A 15,815-nucleotide genomic window follows, 5' to 3' on the forward strand; every position below is an offset into this window, starting at 1 on the left:
CTATGCAGAGATACACCTGCTGCCCCTCTGGAGGGCAGACCATGTTCACATGTTCAGCGTCAGAGGTCACCAGGGTATCACTTGAAGGATCACAGGCCAGCCCTTCACTGGTCTTGCAAACCCAATTATTAAAGTTATAATTTTTATACTTTTTAGAGGAAAATACTTTTCCTGTTATTTTTCTATTATAGAGGTGATAGGATTGGTGCTTATTACGTGGAGCCAGAGATTAAATATTTCTCAGGGTGACTGCTTAATGGCTATGAGGTTTTCTTTTGGGGTGATGAAAATGTTTTGAGACTAGAGAGGGGTGATAGTTATACAACATTGTGAATGTATTCAAAGCCACTGAATTGTACACTTCAAAATAATTAATTTTATCTTATGTGACTTTTACCTCAATAAAAGGTAATAACAGTAATTATCAAGGAACAATAATTATCAATTGTAGAATTCCTCTCACAAGAAAAGTCCAGGAATTTTAGTCATCACTGAGGTCAGAGAATTCCTTAGAGATCTGGCCATCTGTGACCCTCCCCGCCACACCACCACCCTGTGCCGTTTGAAGCCAGCTGGATTTAATCTACCACTTAAAGATTCTATTTTTAAGAACAACTTCTAACAGTAATTTTTTGGCACAAAGAAATAGCCATAATGGAAGAAAATGAAAATAACTCCTGACTAATCTCTGAATATATCCTTTTTAGGTATATTTTTCTACATAATTTCATTAATCAAAACACTTTTTTCATGCTACATTTCAGAATATATGAGAAGAATTTTGGTTTCATGAAATTTTAGTCATACTAAATTAACAACATGTGCATTTTGGATGAATTTCATGAGTAATATTATTCTTACCGCAAATGAATTCATTTATTCCATCAACAATTTTTTTTTTTGAGACAGTCTTGTCTGTTTACTGGGCTGGAATGCAGTGGCGTGATCTCAGCTCACTGCAACCTCTGCCTTTCAAGTTCAAGCAATTCTGATGCCTCAGCCTCCCAAGTATCTGGCATTACAGATGTGTGCCACCACTCCCAGCTAATTTTTTGTATTTTTAGTAGAGACGGGGTTTTACTATGTTGGCCAGGCTGGTTTCAAACTCCTGGCCTCAAGTGATCCACCTGCCCCGGGCACCCAAGGTGCTGAGATCACAGGCATGAGCCATCGTGACTGGCCCATCAACAAATATTTTTTAGTACTTTCTTTGTGTCAGTCAGGGTATGAGCCATCGTGCCTGGCCTATCAACAAAATATTTTTAGTACTTTCTTTGTGTTATTCAGGGTATTAGATGCTAGGAATACTGAGAACAATAAGGCATACCCCCCCAACTCAAATACTTATAGTCTTGATAATCACATTAAATATATAGATGATCATGTTTCACAAGACAGCTGTATCAGAAGAGGAAGGTATGTTCAAGATATCAAGACTCTGTTTGTCATAGTCATTGCCATATTCCCAACATACACAACAGGTCTGGTCTACTGGAGAAACTCAGCAAATATTTTTTTATAAATGGATAAAGCTTTCCACAATTATATAGCGCCTTTATTGTTTTACATAGTATTAAGAGGTGGGGTGGGGGCCGGCTCAGTAGCTCCTGCCTATAATCCCAGCACTTTGGAAGGCTGAGGCAGGTGGATCACAAGGTCAGGAGATTGAGACCATCCTGGACAACATGGTGAAACCCATCTCTACTAAGATACAAAAAATTAGCCAGGTGTGGTGGTGTGCACCTGTAGTCCCAGCTACTCCGGAAGCTGAGGCAGGAGAATCACTTGAACCTGGGAGGTAGAGGTTGCAGTGAGCCGAGATTGTGCCACTGCACTCCAACCTGGTGACAGAGCAAGACTCTGTCTCAAAAAAATAAATAAATAAATAAGAGAGAGAGTGGTGGGGTGGGGCCCTTAAGAAGTGATTGGATCATGAAGGCTCTGCCCTCATAAATGGCTTAATGTATTCATGGATTAATATGGTATGTGAAAGGGGAACCGGTGGCTTTATAAGAAGAGAAAAAGAAATCTGAGGTAGCATGTTAGCACACTCAGCTCCCTCACCAGGTGATAACCTCCACCAGTGAGAAGAAATGCATGACTTAAATTTCTCACCCTTACTGTGGGCAAAGCATTGGTTTAGTGGTTGGTGGGAGGGGGAACCCAGTAGTTGGTGCATGGTGTTGGGGCAGGGCCCCCTGGCTGCTTGAGAAGATCCCAGGACCCTTCAGAGATTTTCCACCAGCAAGAAGGCTCTCACTGGATATGACCTTTCAACCTGGGATTTCTCAACCTCCAGACTTGTAAGAAATTAACATATTTTTATAAATTATCCAGTTTCAGGTATTCTGTTATAGGCAACAAAAAATGGGACTGAAGACCATACATTGTCCTGCATTGACTCAAACCAAAAATGCCCAGTTTATTGGCATAATGAAACGGGTAATGAGTGTATTTTTTTCTTACCCTCCTCAGTGTACCAATGTCATTTCATGTCAGATTTTCAGATCGTCTGATTTTAATTCATTTATCTTTCTCACATAATGATCAAAGGCCACAGAAAAATGCTTATAGAAAAAGGCATTCATCCTACTCTGCAGCCTCCTTGGTCCCCTCAGTCACCAACTCCTCTCTTTCACCAATGATTCAGACTCCCATATTAACCTCTTTTCTCTGCCCAACCACTTGGACTTAGTTGTCTGGCTTGGGGCTATTTGCACTGATTTGGGCCATAATGCCCCTATTCAAGGCAATTTTCAGTATCTTAATCCTGTCCTGAACCTTGGCTAGAAAGAGATGGCAATCTTGCATCTCTTTCTGAGTTCTCAGAATTTCTCTCTAGAGAACTCTAATACAACGTCTTTTCCAGGATTCCTAAAACAGGCGGAACCAAGTGTTCAGACAGGGACAATGATCCTCCCCAATCATTACCTCATCCACTCATTCTACCTTGTTCTACTAGGATGATACTGGTAAAAGGAAGAATATCAGGCTTGTAGTTTGTCTGTTTTGTGTTGCTATAACAGGATGCTACAGATTAGATAATTTATTTAAAAATTTTATTTCTCATAGTTCTGAAGGCTAGGAAGTCCAATATCAAAGTACTGGCATCTTGCAAGGGCCTTCTTGCTGTGTCATCCCATGGCAGGAGGCAGAAGGGCAAGAGAGTGTGAGAGAGCAAGAGAGGAAGGGAACCAAATTCATCCTTTTATCAGAAACCCACTCTGAGATAGCAGCATTAATCCATTCATGAAGGCAGAGCCCTCATTACCTAATCACCTCTTAAAGGTCCCACCTCTCAACACTGTTATATTTAGGATTAAGTGTGAAACACTTGAACTTTGGGGAGGGGGAACATTCAAGCCATAACATGGTTCATTCTCCCTTGAGGGAGAAGAGGGAGACTTCACCTTCCACCACAAGCCAAGTAAGCAGGGAAGGAGCAGGAGAGCCCAGTAGCAAACCCAGTAATAACAGAATATGGAATGCACCACTGAGTGGATGGGTGGTGGCTGTGGAAGAGGTGGAGCTGGGGTAGCATCTTCTGCATTGGACTTTCTTGCAGTAGGCAGGCCTTGCCTCTGAAGAACTCATACATGTGCCCCACAAGGAAGGCAGAATTTGGGGACTGTCAAACAAAGGGCATCCTTAGACCGACAGTGTTAGCCAGAGAGAAGTGACAGTCCACCAAGTATGGAAGAGATCCTTGTCCTAGTCCTTTGCCCTTCTCCTTCCTGATGCTGGAGAGTTCAGCTTTGGAAAAGGTGAAAAGGAAAGGTGTTGAAGAAACAGATTATCTAATAATCAGGGTCCCAGGTCTGTTCTACCCTAGGAGGAGGGGAAATGAGATTTAAGTTGAGGATGAGATTAAAGTCTTTAATTATAATGAGTTTTAACAGCCAAAATGAGGAGTTATGGAATCTGAAAGTTAGGAATCTAATTTTCCTAGAAGTTCTAGAAGTTGTTAGAGGCAGGAAGGGGAATATTCCACAGATTTCATGTTGAAAGGTAGAATTGGAGAAACAGAAATCCTTTTCGTCTTTAAATACTCTGTTATAGATGCAATCAAGCCATCCTGGAACAGAGTTGTAGCAATTGATATGTAACAATAGATATCAACATCAACTCTGGCTGGCATATTAAGCTGTCAAGCAAGGCTACCTTCATGGGTGCAGTCTCATAAGGCATTGTGCTCAAAGGGAGTTTTGTACTAGGGGTTTAATGTTCTGTTGTCACCATCTTAAAGTTCTTAATATTTTATATTCAAATTTGTGTTTGGTAAGTGAAGTCTGATAAGACAACGGAGCGTGTATCTGGAGCTTGGAGCCTGGGCTCTTGCACAGTCCTGCCTCCCACCACCTTCCCAAACAGCTTTTCCACTGCCCACTCCCCTATTCCCTGATGCCCAGAGACCCACCTAGCCTCCCTCTTACTGTCCCTCACCCAGTGACAGCTATCACCCATCACCCCCTGGGTGTAGGCATGGGGAAGGTTGGGAACAGTTGGGCATGGGTAGTGCCATCTCCATCCTGTACTGACAGTGCCACAGTATATTAGGGAAGAACTTGGCTAAATGAGCCTCTAGCCTACCTCTCATCCAGGTATCTGGTACATCTAGAGATTCTCCTGACTATTGTGGGTTGTGGCAGCAGGCCAGTGAGAAGAAGAAATGCTTGACTTAAATTTCTCACCCTTACTGTGGGCAAAGCATTGGTTTAGTGGTTGGTGGGAGGGGGAACCCAGTAGTTGGTGCATGGTGTTGGGGCAGGGCCCCCTGGCTGCTTGAGAAGATCTCCATTCACACCAAGCCTGCAGGAACGTAACATTAAATGGCAAATTTAAAATACCATGACAGATTGAGAGAGAGAAAGTGGAAGAAAGGAAAAAGATTTATATGTTAGTTCCTTTAACAATATATGTTTCCTGCTTCCTGAACAAAGAGCCCCACAGTCCCACATTTTTGTTTTGTACCAAGCCCGTCAATTGTGTAGCTGGTCCTGTGCTCAAGCTCCCTTTCCCCAAGGAAGGATTAATTTCCTAATATGGAGTGTTGTCTACTTGACTCCCAGTGCCTGAAGCTGTGTAAAGGCTTTCAATGCCAGCTTACCGCCTCCATACAGAGGCAGATACAGATTGCATGGACCTGAAGCTCACATGATTTAGGGGGTACTCCTTTAAAAAAATTACAAATACAAAATTGCTATGTCCCCTCAGAGGACCTTAGAAAGGGCCTGTGCAAGTGAGGGATCCTAAAGCTTATGCCTTATGAGCTTCATGGTAACTCCACCCCTGCCTTCCCAGCATGCTTTCTATTTACTCCTGGGTCCACTTTAAGAATCTGGAGGGTTTTTCTTAATGATTCCAGAACTGGGCTGTGCACAGTGGCTCATGCCTGTAATACCAGAACTTTGGGAGGCTGAGGAGGGCAGATCACTTGAGCCCAGGAGTTTGAGACCAGCTTCGGCAACATGGTGAAACTCTGTCTCTATGAAAAGATACAAAAATTAGCCGGGCGTGGTGGCATGTGCCTGTAGTTCTGGCTACTTGAGAGGCTGAGGTGGGAAGATTGCTTGAGCCCAGGAGGTCAAGGCTATAGTGAACTAAGATCGTGCCACTGCACTTCAGCCTGAGTGACAGAGCCAGACCTTGTCTCAAAAGGCAAAAAACAAAACAAAACAAAGAAAGATTCCAGAACGTCTCCTGGTTACCCTGAAACCCACAAATTAAAAGCTAGGCAGTCATCTTTTTTTTGATAAAGGATGGGGTGAACTTTCACTGAGGCCCTCATAATTTCGGTGTTTTCCTCTCCTCTGTCTTTCACTCTTCTTTGCTGCCACAGAGGAGTTACGTGGGCCTCCTCAAAGCACCTCTTCTGCTGAACCAGCCCTTGACTGCTTTATGAAAACTCTTGCCAATTCAATGGTGCTGGACTGCTGAGTTCTGGTTTAAGTCACATTCTACAAGAAGAAAAGAGCGTCCTCCTCCCATAATTCCTTTAGTCTCTTGTTAATTGATTTTATCCCTATTTGAGAAGCTATGTTGTTCTTTTTAAACCAAAAGCACAAATAAACATAACTCATTTTAAAAAGTAAAAAGAGATTTTTTAAAAAAATAATCAGAATATAATACACACACACACACACACACACATACACACATACAAACATACACTGTCATCCAATCTGACAAAATTCACCCAGTAATTGCCTCTCTGTAATAAAATAGCCAAGCTTAGATCATTAGAGGTGAGATAGTTGACTTTATCAAATTTTTGGTCAAAGTTTCACCTAGTACTGAGAAATACAATGTATTAGGTTAGTTAAACAACAACAAAAACCAACAACAGTTTATCTCAAGTTGATTGACATTGATCCTACTTGCCTTTGTGAAGGAAATGATGAATTAATAAAATGTGTGCTTATATTAATAAAAGTCTACTGCCTTTTACTGTAGTAACAAACAATTTTCATATCACAGAGGCTTGATCATAATAAATATTTATTTCTTGCTCACTCTACATGCAGAACCCAGGTCAGCAAGGAGGTCTCTGTTCATTTTAGTGACTCAAGGACCCGGGCTGAAAGAGGTTCCATCTATACATGTGTTTCTGTGATCACCACAGTAGGAGAGAAGAAAACCATGTGAATAAATGAATTTTGCCTGAAATTGGCCCATATTTCCACTCACATTTCATTGGCCAAAGAAAATTACCTGCTTATGTCTAACTTCAAGGGGCAGGAAAGTACAGTCCCATCATATCCCTGAAAGAAGAACTAAAATATTTAGAACAGCTCTAATAGCTACATGCCTTTTGGTCACCAAATGTTTGATTTGCTCTATTTCTGAGATGCTAAAAAGAAAGCCCCAAAGTCCTATGCAAGCATAGCATGAAGTTCATAATCTGTGACATCTGGGTGAGGTATGGTAGGTTCTAATCATGATCTGCTTCTCCAGATCCTACCGTGAAATTAAAAAAACAGATTTTCTGCCTTCTCTCACCTGGTACATAATGGCTGATACAGGAACAAGATAATTGTAATATTCTCCTTGGGGAAAATGGAGAACACACAGCAAATACATGTCTATAGAATTCGGAAATCTTGTTGGGAACAACTTTTGAGGGGCCCCCTACCTGTGTTTGAGGAATGTTACCTGATTAATTCTGATTTTGAGAAGTTCCTTTTTCTCATTGGTCTCTATACCCCCTGGATCTGCCTTCTGAAAGTTTTGTCCTTTTTCATTTTCCTCGTTGGCTGAATCTAAAGGGAACATTAGGAAATATGCCTTCTTTCAGGACTGAGCAAATTTCTCGTATATAACCAGTTTGGACTAAGCTTTTCCTCAGGGTGCTAAAATACTCTGCATTGTAGTACCCCCAACTCCCACTGTACACGTATAACCAACCAGTTAGGTTCCATACATGTCCTCTTGCAATTAATTGGTTCATATGTCCCCTGCAAGAGACTTTGATGTGAGCACAGTGTAGTGATAAGTGCACTAGAAAATTTCTTGGATATGTGATCTTAAGCAGGTTACTTGACTTCTCTGAATTTTCTCACCTATGAAATTCTGTTTTTAGATTAACAGGATTAAAGGACCAATAAACAAAACCTTTATGTACCATATAAATGTTGGCTAAGTGCTTTTGTATTTATTCTTTCCTTTAATCCATACAAAGTCTTAGAAAGTTATTAGCATTCATTTTTATATGAGGAAACTGGAACTCAAAAAGACTAGATGACTTGCCCATATAAGAAATGATATGGCTTGCCCATATAACAAATGATATGATAAAGCTAAAAATAATAAAGTCAAGTAGAATGTGTATATTCTACTCCCACACAGCTGCTCTTTGTTTTGGGGGTAAACATTATTAAATTCTATAGAAAATGTGTAATGTATATTTGGTTTTTTACCATGAATCAAGATGTCACAGAGAGGTCATAGTCATTGACAAGAATTTTGTCATCTGATTTATACATTTTTCCATTATAAAGAACTGATAGACCCTGAAATGAGGCTACTGCCTTCTTAAATTGTTATAATAACAATGCAGCACGCAGCAATTCAGAGGATACAGAATTTTTTACAATATGCTACTTCTGTCATTCCAATCAAATATAGTCAAGCAAACTTACTTTAAAAAGAATGAATATATACTATCCTCAGTGGAAATGTGGACAAAACTAGTTCTGAGTTGTTAAATGTTTAGGAAAAATCAGTAACATTCTGAATTCCAGTTCATTGATGCAGAATATGACTCAAAGCCAAAATAGAATGTTTGGGACAAATTAGGAAGAAAAATATTTTTCACCTGAGGTTCTTGTTACAACTGAGGTTATCTCTTCCTCATTAAGCAAAACTAATTGAAAAATCTTTTGGTTCAATGTTTAATCTGTCTGAGATTTTACTGTTTTAATATGAAATGCAATGAGAATTATTTGGTCTCTGATTTAAGTCAGTGCATAGGAAACATTTCCGCAAGGGAGATTCTCAAAGAAGGGGTAGAATATTTTGTACCTTAGTTACTAGTTTTCCAGGCAGCGAGTGTGTAGACAAATTATATTTTCCCTGTTGTATATGTGTCTTGGATTTCACTAATGAACATTAGTATTTTTTTGCAGTGTTTTCAAAAAGTCAATTACTCAAAATAAATTGAAAACATTTGTTAAAGCCATAACTAAGATGTTGGATTTTTAAAAACAGTCTGTCGGATTTTAAGAGCCTTTGCCTGTGAGAGTCTACAGACAAGAACAATTTTATGAAATCAGAAAAAAAATTTAAGCATTATATAGTTTGGGTACGCAAAGAAATTTGCTCACTAATGTCAACTTTTGTTGTTGTTTTAGTTATTCATCTCTTGAAGATTTTTTCTTCCTGTTTCATTTTCCCAATTGTAGCAGAAGCTGCCAGATGTGCATTTAAATACTTCCCTCTGCCTTCCACTGTAATAAAAGACACATGGTTATCCAACTATACTACATGTCCTTGCTTCTCCTGCTATTAGATGTAGCTATGTGAGTAAGTGTACTCCGGTGGAATGCAAATAAAATTTGTCCTTAAAAACCTCCCACACTTGCTCCTCTAAGATGATATCCCACCTCCAAGATGGCTCTCAATTATTCTTGGCTCATGGTATTTATGTCCCTGTGTAATGCCCTCCTCCACTGAATATAGCAGACCTGTGTAACAAACAAGATAATGTAGAAATGATGGAATATGATTTCCAAGTCAAGGTCATAAAAGACATTGAGGCTTTCATGTTCTCTTAGATTACTTTTCTGAGGAAAGTCAGCTACTATGTCATGAGGGCATTCCAACAACCTTTATAAAGAGGTCTGAGTGGCAAGAAACCGAAGCCAGCTGCCTATAACCAGGAATAAGCAAGCCACATTGGAAGCAGATACTTGCGCCCTAGTCAAGCCTTCTTATGACTGCACCCACAATACACATCTGATGGCAAACTCATGAATGACCTTGAACCAGAACCATTCAGGTAAGCCAGTTCGAAATTTCTGACCCACAATAACAATGAGATAATAAATATTAATTGTTGTTTTAAGCTGCTAAGTTTGTTATGCAGCAGCAGTTGATTAACACACCCAGTTAGCTGGATGGCAATACTCATGAGAAATCTTGTCTTGAAGATATAGAGCTGTAGTCAGCTCAGGTGCCTGAATGATTGTGTAAAGGAGGGCCCTTCCCTCTAGTTTCTCCATTCCTTACATCAACCTGGACTGTTGAGAGAGAAATAAACTTTAGAGCCATTACATGTTTGGGGTCTCAAATTTATAACAGTATAGTCAACCCTAACAAATATACCAAGTTTATATTCTATTTTTTTCCTTACATCAAGTCTTATTCATCTGTGAGGGTATTATTTCCCTGAACAAGGATTATTATTGGAATAGTTCTTCAAACACTATAAAAATATTATATTGGCCACAAGGCATTATATTAAATATTCAAAATACTTCCCCCACCTGCAAATTCTATTTTATTTGCCTAGGACTCAATGTTTACTAGCAGAGTTGTGGTTGATACTATGGTGCCCTGCCCAAGATCCAGTTTTCTTGGTTAAAGCTTCTATCCCCAAGGTCCTGTGAGTTGTGGCTGGTAATAGCTTATAGCTAGCCCTCTTCTCCAGAGAATTGCCATCAACTGATGGGAGCCAACTCACTAGGAGAGTTATGCTCTCTCCATAGATGACCCACAACAGTGGCCAACTGACATGATGGCATAAAAGTCCAGCTCTTGCTACCAGAGATAACAAATCTATTGTGCTATTTATATTTCTTTTTTTTTTTTTTTTTTTTTGTGGGGGGAGGGGTTTTGCTTTTGTTACCCAGGCTGGAGTGCAATGGCGCGATCTCGGCTCACCGCAACCTCCGTCTCCTGGGTTCAGGCAATTCTCCTGCCTCAGCCTCCTGAGTAGCTGGGATTACAGGCACGCGCCACCATGCCCAGCTGATTTTTTTTTGTATTTTTAGTAGAGATGGGGTTTCACTATGTTGACCAGGATGGTCTCGATCTCTTGACCTTGTGATCCACCCGCCTCGAGCACTCCTTTCTATGGATTGGGCCAGGACTAGACTTTACCTAAGACCGGATCCTTGCTTGGCAGCTCTTTTCTCTTCTCTATCCTGCTGCGCTCCCTCACTTACCAGTTTTTTCTAAGGAGTCCCTCAATAAACCACATGTACCCAAATCCCTGTCTCAGATTCTGCTTCCAGAGAATTTTATCTAAGTCTACCTACTTCCATAAAACTGAACATGAGAGGTGAGATCCTCTTCTCAGGTACTTACATTACTTACATGGCTTAGATCTGTGTCCCTACTCAAATCTCATGTCGAATTGTAATTTCTAATGTTGGAGGTGGGGTCTCGTGGGAGGTGATTGGATCATGGAGGTGGTTTCTCATGGTTTATTAACACCATCTCCCTTGGTGTTGTCATAGTGAGAGTGAGATATTGCAAGATCTGCTTGTTTAAAAGTGTGTAGCACCTCCCCCCCTCACTGTTCCTCCTGCTATGACCATATAAGTGCTGGTTCCCCGTTTGCTTTCTGCCATGATTGTAAATTTCCTGATGCCTCCCTAGAAGCTGCTATGCTTCCTGTACAGCCTGTGGAACCATGAGCCAATTGAACCTCTTTTCTTTATAAATTATCTGGTCTTGGGTATTTATTTATAGCAGTACAAGAATGGACTAACACAATACTGATATATTTTATACACGATAGGAAGAATATATATTCAGTCCAAAACTTTGAAAAAGACTTAAAAACAGAAAATAAAAAATATTAAGAAATCCAAAAGTTGGCCGGGTACGGTGGTTCATGCTTGTAACCCTAGCACTTTGGAAGGCCGAGGTGGGTGGATCACATGAGATCAGGAGTTTTAGACCAGCCTGTCCAACGTGGTGAAACCCCATCTCTACTAAAAAAAATACAAAAATTAGCTGGGCTGGTTGTAGGTACCTATAATCGCAGCTATTCAGGAGGCTAAGACAGGAGAATCACTTGAATTCAGGAGGCAGAGGTTGCAGTGAGCAGAGATCGCACCACTGCACTCCAGCATGGGTGACGAAGTGAGACTTTGTCTCAAAATAAAATCAAAGAAAGAAAGAAATCCAAAAGTTGGCTATCTGGAGTTATCAACAAAATTGATAAATCCTAAAATGGATTAAGAATATAACATAAGAATACGTTTGTTAGCTTACTTCTTTCTGCCTGTGGTCACCACCAAGGGAGAATCACTGAAATCTCTCTTCCCATTGCTGCTGTCATGTCTAAATGAGTCTCCTAAAGAGGTGCAGCAGCTCTTCACTGGAGGTTTGAGCTTTGATATGACTGATAAGACACTGAGGAGCCATTCTGAGCAATGGGAAATGTTCACAGACTCTGTGGTCATGAGATATCCCAACATCAAGTGCTCCAGGGTCTTTGGGTTTGTCACCTATGCCACTGTGGAGGAGGTGGCTGTAGCCATGAATGCAAGGCTGCACAAGGTTAATGGGAGAGCTGTGGAACAAAAAAGGGCTGTCTCAAGAGAACGTTCTCAAAGACCAAGTGCCCACTCAACTGTGAAAAAGGTATTTGTTGCTGGCATTACTGAAGACACTGAAGAACATCACCTGAGAGATTATTTTGAACAGTATGGAAAAATTGAAGTAACTGAAATCATGACTGATTGCGGCAGTGGTAAGAAAAGGAGTTTTGCCATTGTAACCTTTGATGACCATGACTCCATAGATAAAATTGTCATTCAGAAATACCATCCTGTGAATGGCCACAACTGTGAACTTAGGAAAGCCCCAAAACAAGAGATGGCTAGTGCTTCACCCAGCCAAAGAGATTGAAGTGGTTCTGGGAACTTTGGTGGTGGTTATGGAGGTGTTTTGGTGTAAATGACAATTTTGGTTGTGGAGGAAACTTCAGTGGTCATGGTGGCAGCTGTGGTGGTGGTGGATATGGTGGCAGTGGGGATGGCTATAACAGATTTGGTGATGGAAGCAATTTTGAAGGTGGTGGAAGCTACAATGTGTCAGAGACCAGGGGGCCAATGCGAGTATGGAGGCTGTGAAGGCCCCAAGCTCTGGAGGCCCATACCATTTATTGGTACACAACGCAAAGCAAGAATGTGGTAAGGGTGTTGGGGGAGATAAGGGAATGGTGGTCAGGATGGTGAGCTAGGGCGGTTTGGCATTTCTTTTGAGGCATATAGAACAAATTCTATTCTAGATTTATTCATTAAACAAGCTAGAGGGGTCATAGATAGGAGCCAGCAAGTCTGGTCACATTCTTGTGCTTCCAAGTGGCATTCCTGCCTTGAGCACAGGGTATGGCATTCCATAAGCTCTTTCTTTCTGCACCAGATAAGCAGGTCATGCCACTGTCTTCCTTCCAGCAACAATAATTTTGGCAATTACAACAATTAATCTTCAAATTTTGTACCCATGAAGGGAGGAAACTTTGGAAGCAGAAGCACTGGCCCCTGTGGTGTTGGAGGCCAATACTTTGCCAAACCACAAAACTAAAGTGGCTATGGCAATTTCAGTAGGAGCAGTGGCTATGGGAGGGGTAGAAGATTTCAGTTACTACCAGGAAACAAAGCTTAGCAGGAGAAGAGAGCCAGACAAGGGACATGGAAGCTACAGGCTACAATAGATTTGTGAACTCAACCAAGCACATTGGTGGTAGGGCCTAGCTGCTACAAAGAGGACATGTTTTAGATAAATACTCATGTGTATAGGCAAAAAACTTGAGGACTGTATTTGTGACTAATTGTAATAACAGGTTATTTTGGATTTTCTTCTGTGGAAAGTGTACAGCATTCTAACAAAGGGTTTTAATGTAGATTTTTTTTTTGCGTCCATGCTGTTAATTGCTAAATGTAACAGCCTGAACATGACACTAAATGTGTCTTTAAAAAAGAGGATAGAACATAAATCACCAGTATCAGAAATAAAAAGATAGGTTATCACTATAAATTCTACAGGCTTGAAAAGGATAATAAGATACCATTATTAAAATTTTATACTAAAAATATGACCACTTAAATAATATGAATAAGTTCTTTGAAAAATGCAATTTACCAAAATCAATGCAGATTAAACAAAAATATTAATAGTCCCATATCCATTTCTAAAATTAAATTTAATGTCAAAAAATTCCACAGTGTAAATTAGATTCAGATGGTTTCACTGATGAATTCTATCAAAGATTCACTGAAATAATAACACAAATCTTACACAAACTCTTATAAAAAACAGGAGGGAACACTTTCCTACTTGTTTGTGAGGCCACCAAAATTCTGATCCTAAAACCTAACAAAGAAATTATATTAAAAAAATTAGCCTACCAATACTTTCCATGAACAAAGACATAAAAATCTTTGAAAAATTAATGCATTGATTCCAGCAATATATAACAGTAATAATATACAGTGACAAAGAAGGGTATATCACAAAAATGTAAGATTGGTTTAACAAGGCCCACCCTTACAACTTGTACTCAACAGTATAATGAAGGTCCTAGCCGTTACAATAAGAAAAAAAACAGATGGCAGTTGGAAGAATAAAGATTGGAAGGAAGAATTAAAACTATCTCTGTATTCATTTTTTTTTCTTAAAGTATATGTTTTCTCATTTATTTTACCAAGGTTGTGTGTGAAATAAACCAAAATATTTGAAATGAACCTTGAGTGTAGATAAACTTGCCTTCTGAGTTAGCGTTTTTAATTTCACAGGAATTCTGTTGTAAGTTATTCTAATTATGCTTATATAACTAAACCTAGGCAAACTTGTGAGACAAGAGAAATTTATTTTAGTTCCTTCCTATCTTTGGGGGTTTTAAGTATATCTTTCATCCATTCTGATGCCTCCCTATGTCTCCTAATCACATGTTGCCCAGAGATAATATACCATTCCAGTATATTTTTCTTCAATAATATTTCATTCTTCATAATCACTTCTCTTATCTATTTTTATCACAAATATATATATTCTCCCAGTGTTTCAAAGCTCTAGTCACAATTGTCAGAGGAATACATCTCAAAAACTGTTTCAAACCAATATATATACAGTTAAGGTGTTGTCTTTCCCAAGGATATTTGTATTGGAGGAGCATATTTATAAACAATAATAGCAAAATTAAGATACCAGAGAGACTATAGGATAGAGGATACAAACATTTAATATAGTAATTTCACATAATATGGAAGACTAGGCACCTAGTTTGTCCTTCTTTAAGAAAACAATTCTAGATTATGTGTTCCAGAAATCTTAAAAGCATCACTGAACTACAGATGCTTCTTATAATAGGGTTATTTCCTGATACACCCATTGCAAGTTGAAAATATTGTAAGTCAAAAATGCATTTAATACACCTAACCTACCAAACATCATGACTTACCCTAGCCTACCTTAAACAGGTAGGTGCTAAAACAATTACATTAGCCTACAGTTGGGCAAAATCATCTAAGACAAAACCTATTTTATAATAAAGTATTGAATATTTTATGTAATTTATTAACTAATGTACTGAATATGGAAAACAGAATGGTTGTGTGGGTACTCAAATGGTTTCTACTGAATGCACATCACCTTTGCACCACTATAAAGTCAAAAAATTATAAGCAAATCATTGTAAGTTGGGGACTATCAGCACAAGAAAGTAAGGAAGTCTCAGATCAGGGACTAAAAGAGGAAGGGAACTTAGAGAAGTAAGTATAGAATTTTAGCCAGTTTTCTTTCTGAGTCTATTTGCTAACTTGTGTAAATTTGAGCCTTGGTTATCCTGAATCTACAGAGCCCACAGAGCAGGAAACAAAGAAAAGGGCTTTCAAAAGGTGGTAATTTAATAGTTCATCCCCTACTTCAAAAGAGCTGAGGCATCAAAGTTCTAAACAATCAGTAAGCATGACCTGGAAATAAACCCATTTTTTTTCCTGTCCCTGAGGTCTAAAAAGAAAATATCCTTGACCTTTAGCAAAGAGTACAAGAGGTAAAAATAGCTGCTGAAAATTTGGAATCACAAGATGGTCCTCACACAAATTTGTAGCACAAATTCACAGAAACTGTGTTACCAAAAACCGCAAGTTAAGAATTTAAATTAAAGTATCCCCAACTTGTAGTGCTTTCATATGGCTGGTCAGAAACAAATGCAGATTTAATCTATAGCATCCCACCATCATCTTAAGCTTCAAAGACTTCAAAGAAATGAAACTCTAAGTAAAATGAACAACTCACAAGAAAAAACAACAAAATATACAAGTGAACAAAGAGCACCGTGAGCAATAAACAGCAGAAGCAAG

General features: G+C 39.4%; 1 protein-coding gene across 1 annotated transcript; it reads left to right on the top strand.

Annotated features, from left to right (window-relative positions):
* The first annotated feature begins 1,382 nt into the window (after positions 1-1,382).
* On the top strand, positions 1,383-13,582 carry LOC116560385 (heterogeneous nuclear ribonucleoprotein A1-like). Its single transcript, XM_032291702.1, has 2 exons — positions 1,383-1,416; positions 11,690-13,582. The coding sequence occupies exons 1-2, from the start codon at positions 1,383-1,385 to the stop codon at positions 12,358-12,360; spliced, it is 705 nt and encodes a 234-aa protein (XP_032147593.1). The 3' UTR covers positions 12,361-13,582.
* The last annotated feature ends 2,233 nt before the right edge of the window (positions 13,583-15,815 follow it).

Source organism: Sapajus apella, unplaced genomic scaffold, assembly GCF_009761245.1.
Source record: "Sapajus apella isolate SASKATOON/1434 unplaced genomic scaffold, GSC_monkey_1.0 scaffold26, whole genome shotgun sequence".
In the NCBI taxonomy this organism is placed as follows: Eukaryota; Metazoa; Chordata; class Mammalia; order Primates; family Cebidae; genus Sapajus; species Sapajus apella.

What these genes read in the sequence shown, in the direction of transcription:
- LOC116560385 (XM_032291702.1), top strand. Translation starts at nt 1,383, where the DNA reads ATGTTTCACAAGACAGCTGTATCAGAAGAGGAAG. An exon ending in AGCTGTATCAGAAGAGGAAG is followed by an intron (nt 1,417 to 11,689) that starts GTATGTTCAAGA and finishes AAATGGATTAAG; the next exon opens with AATATAACATAAGAATACGT.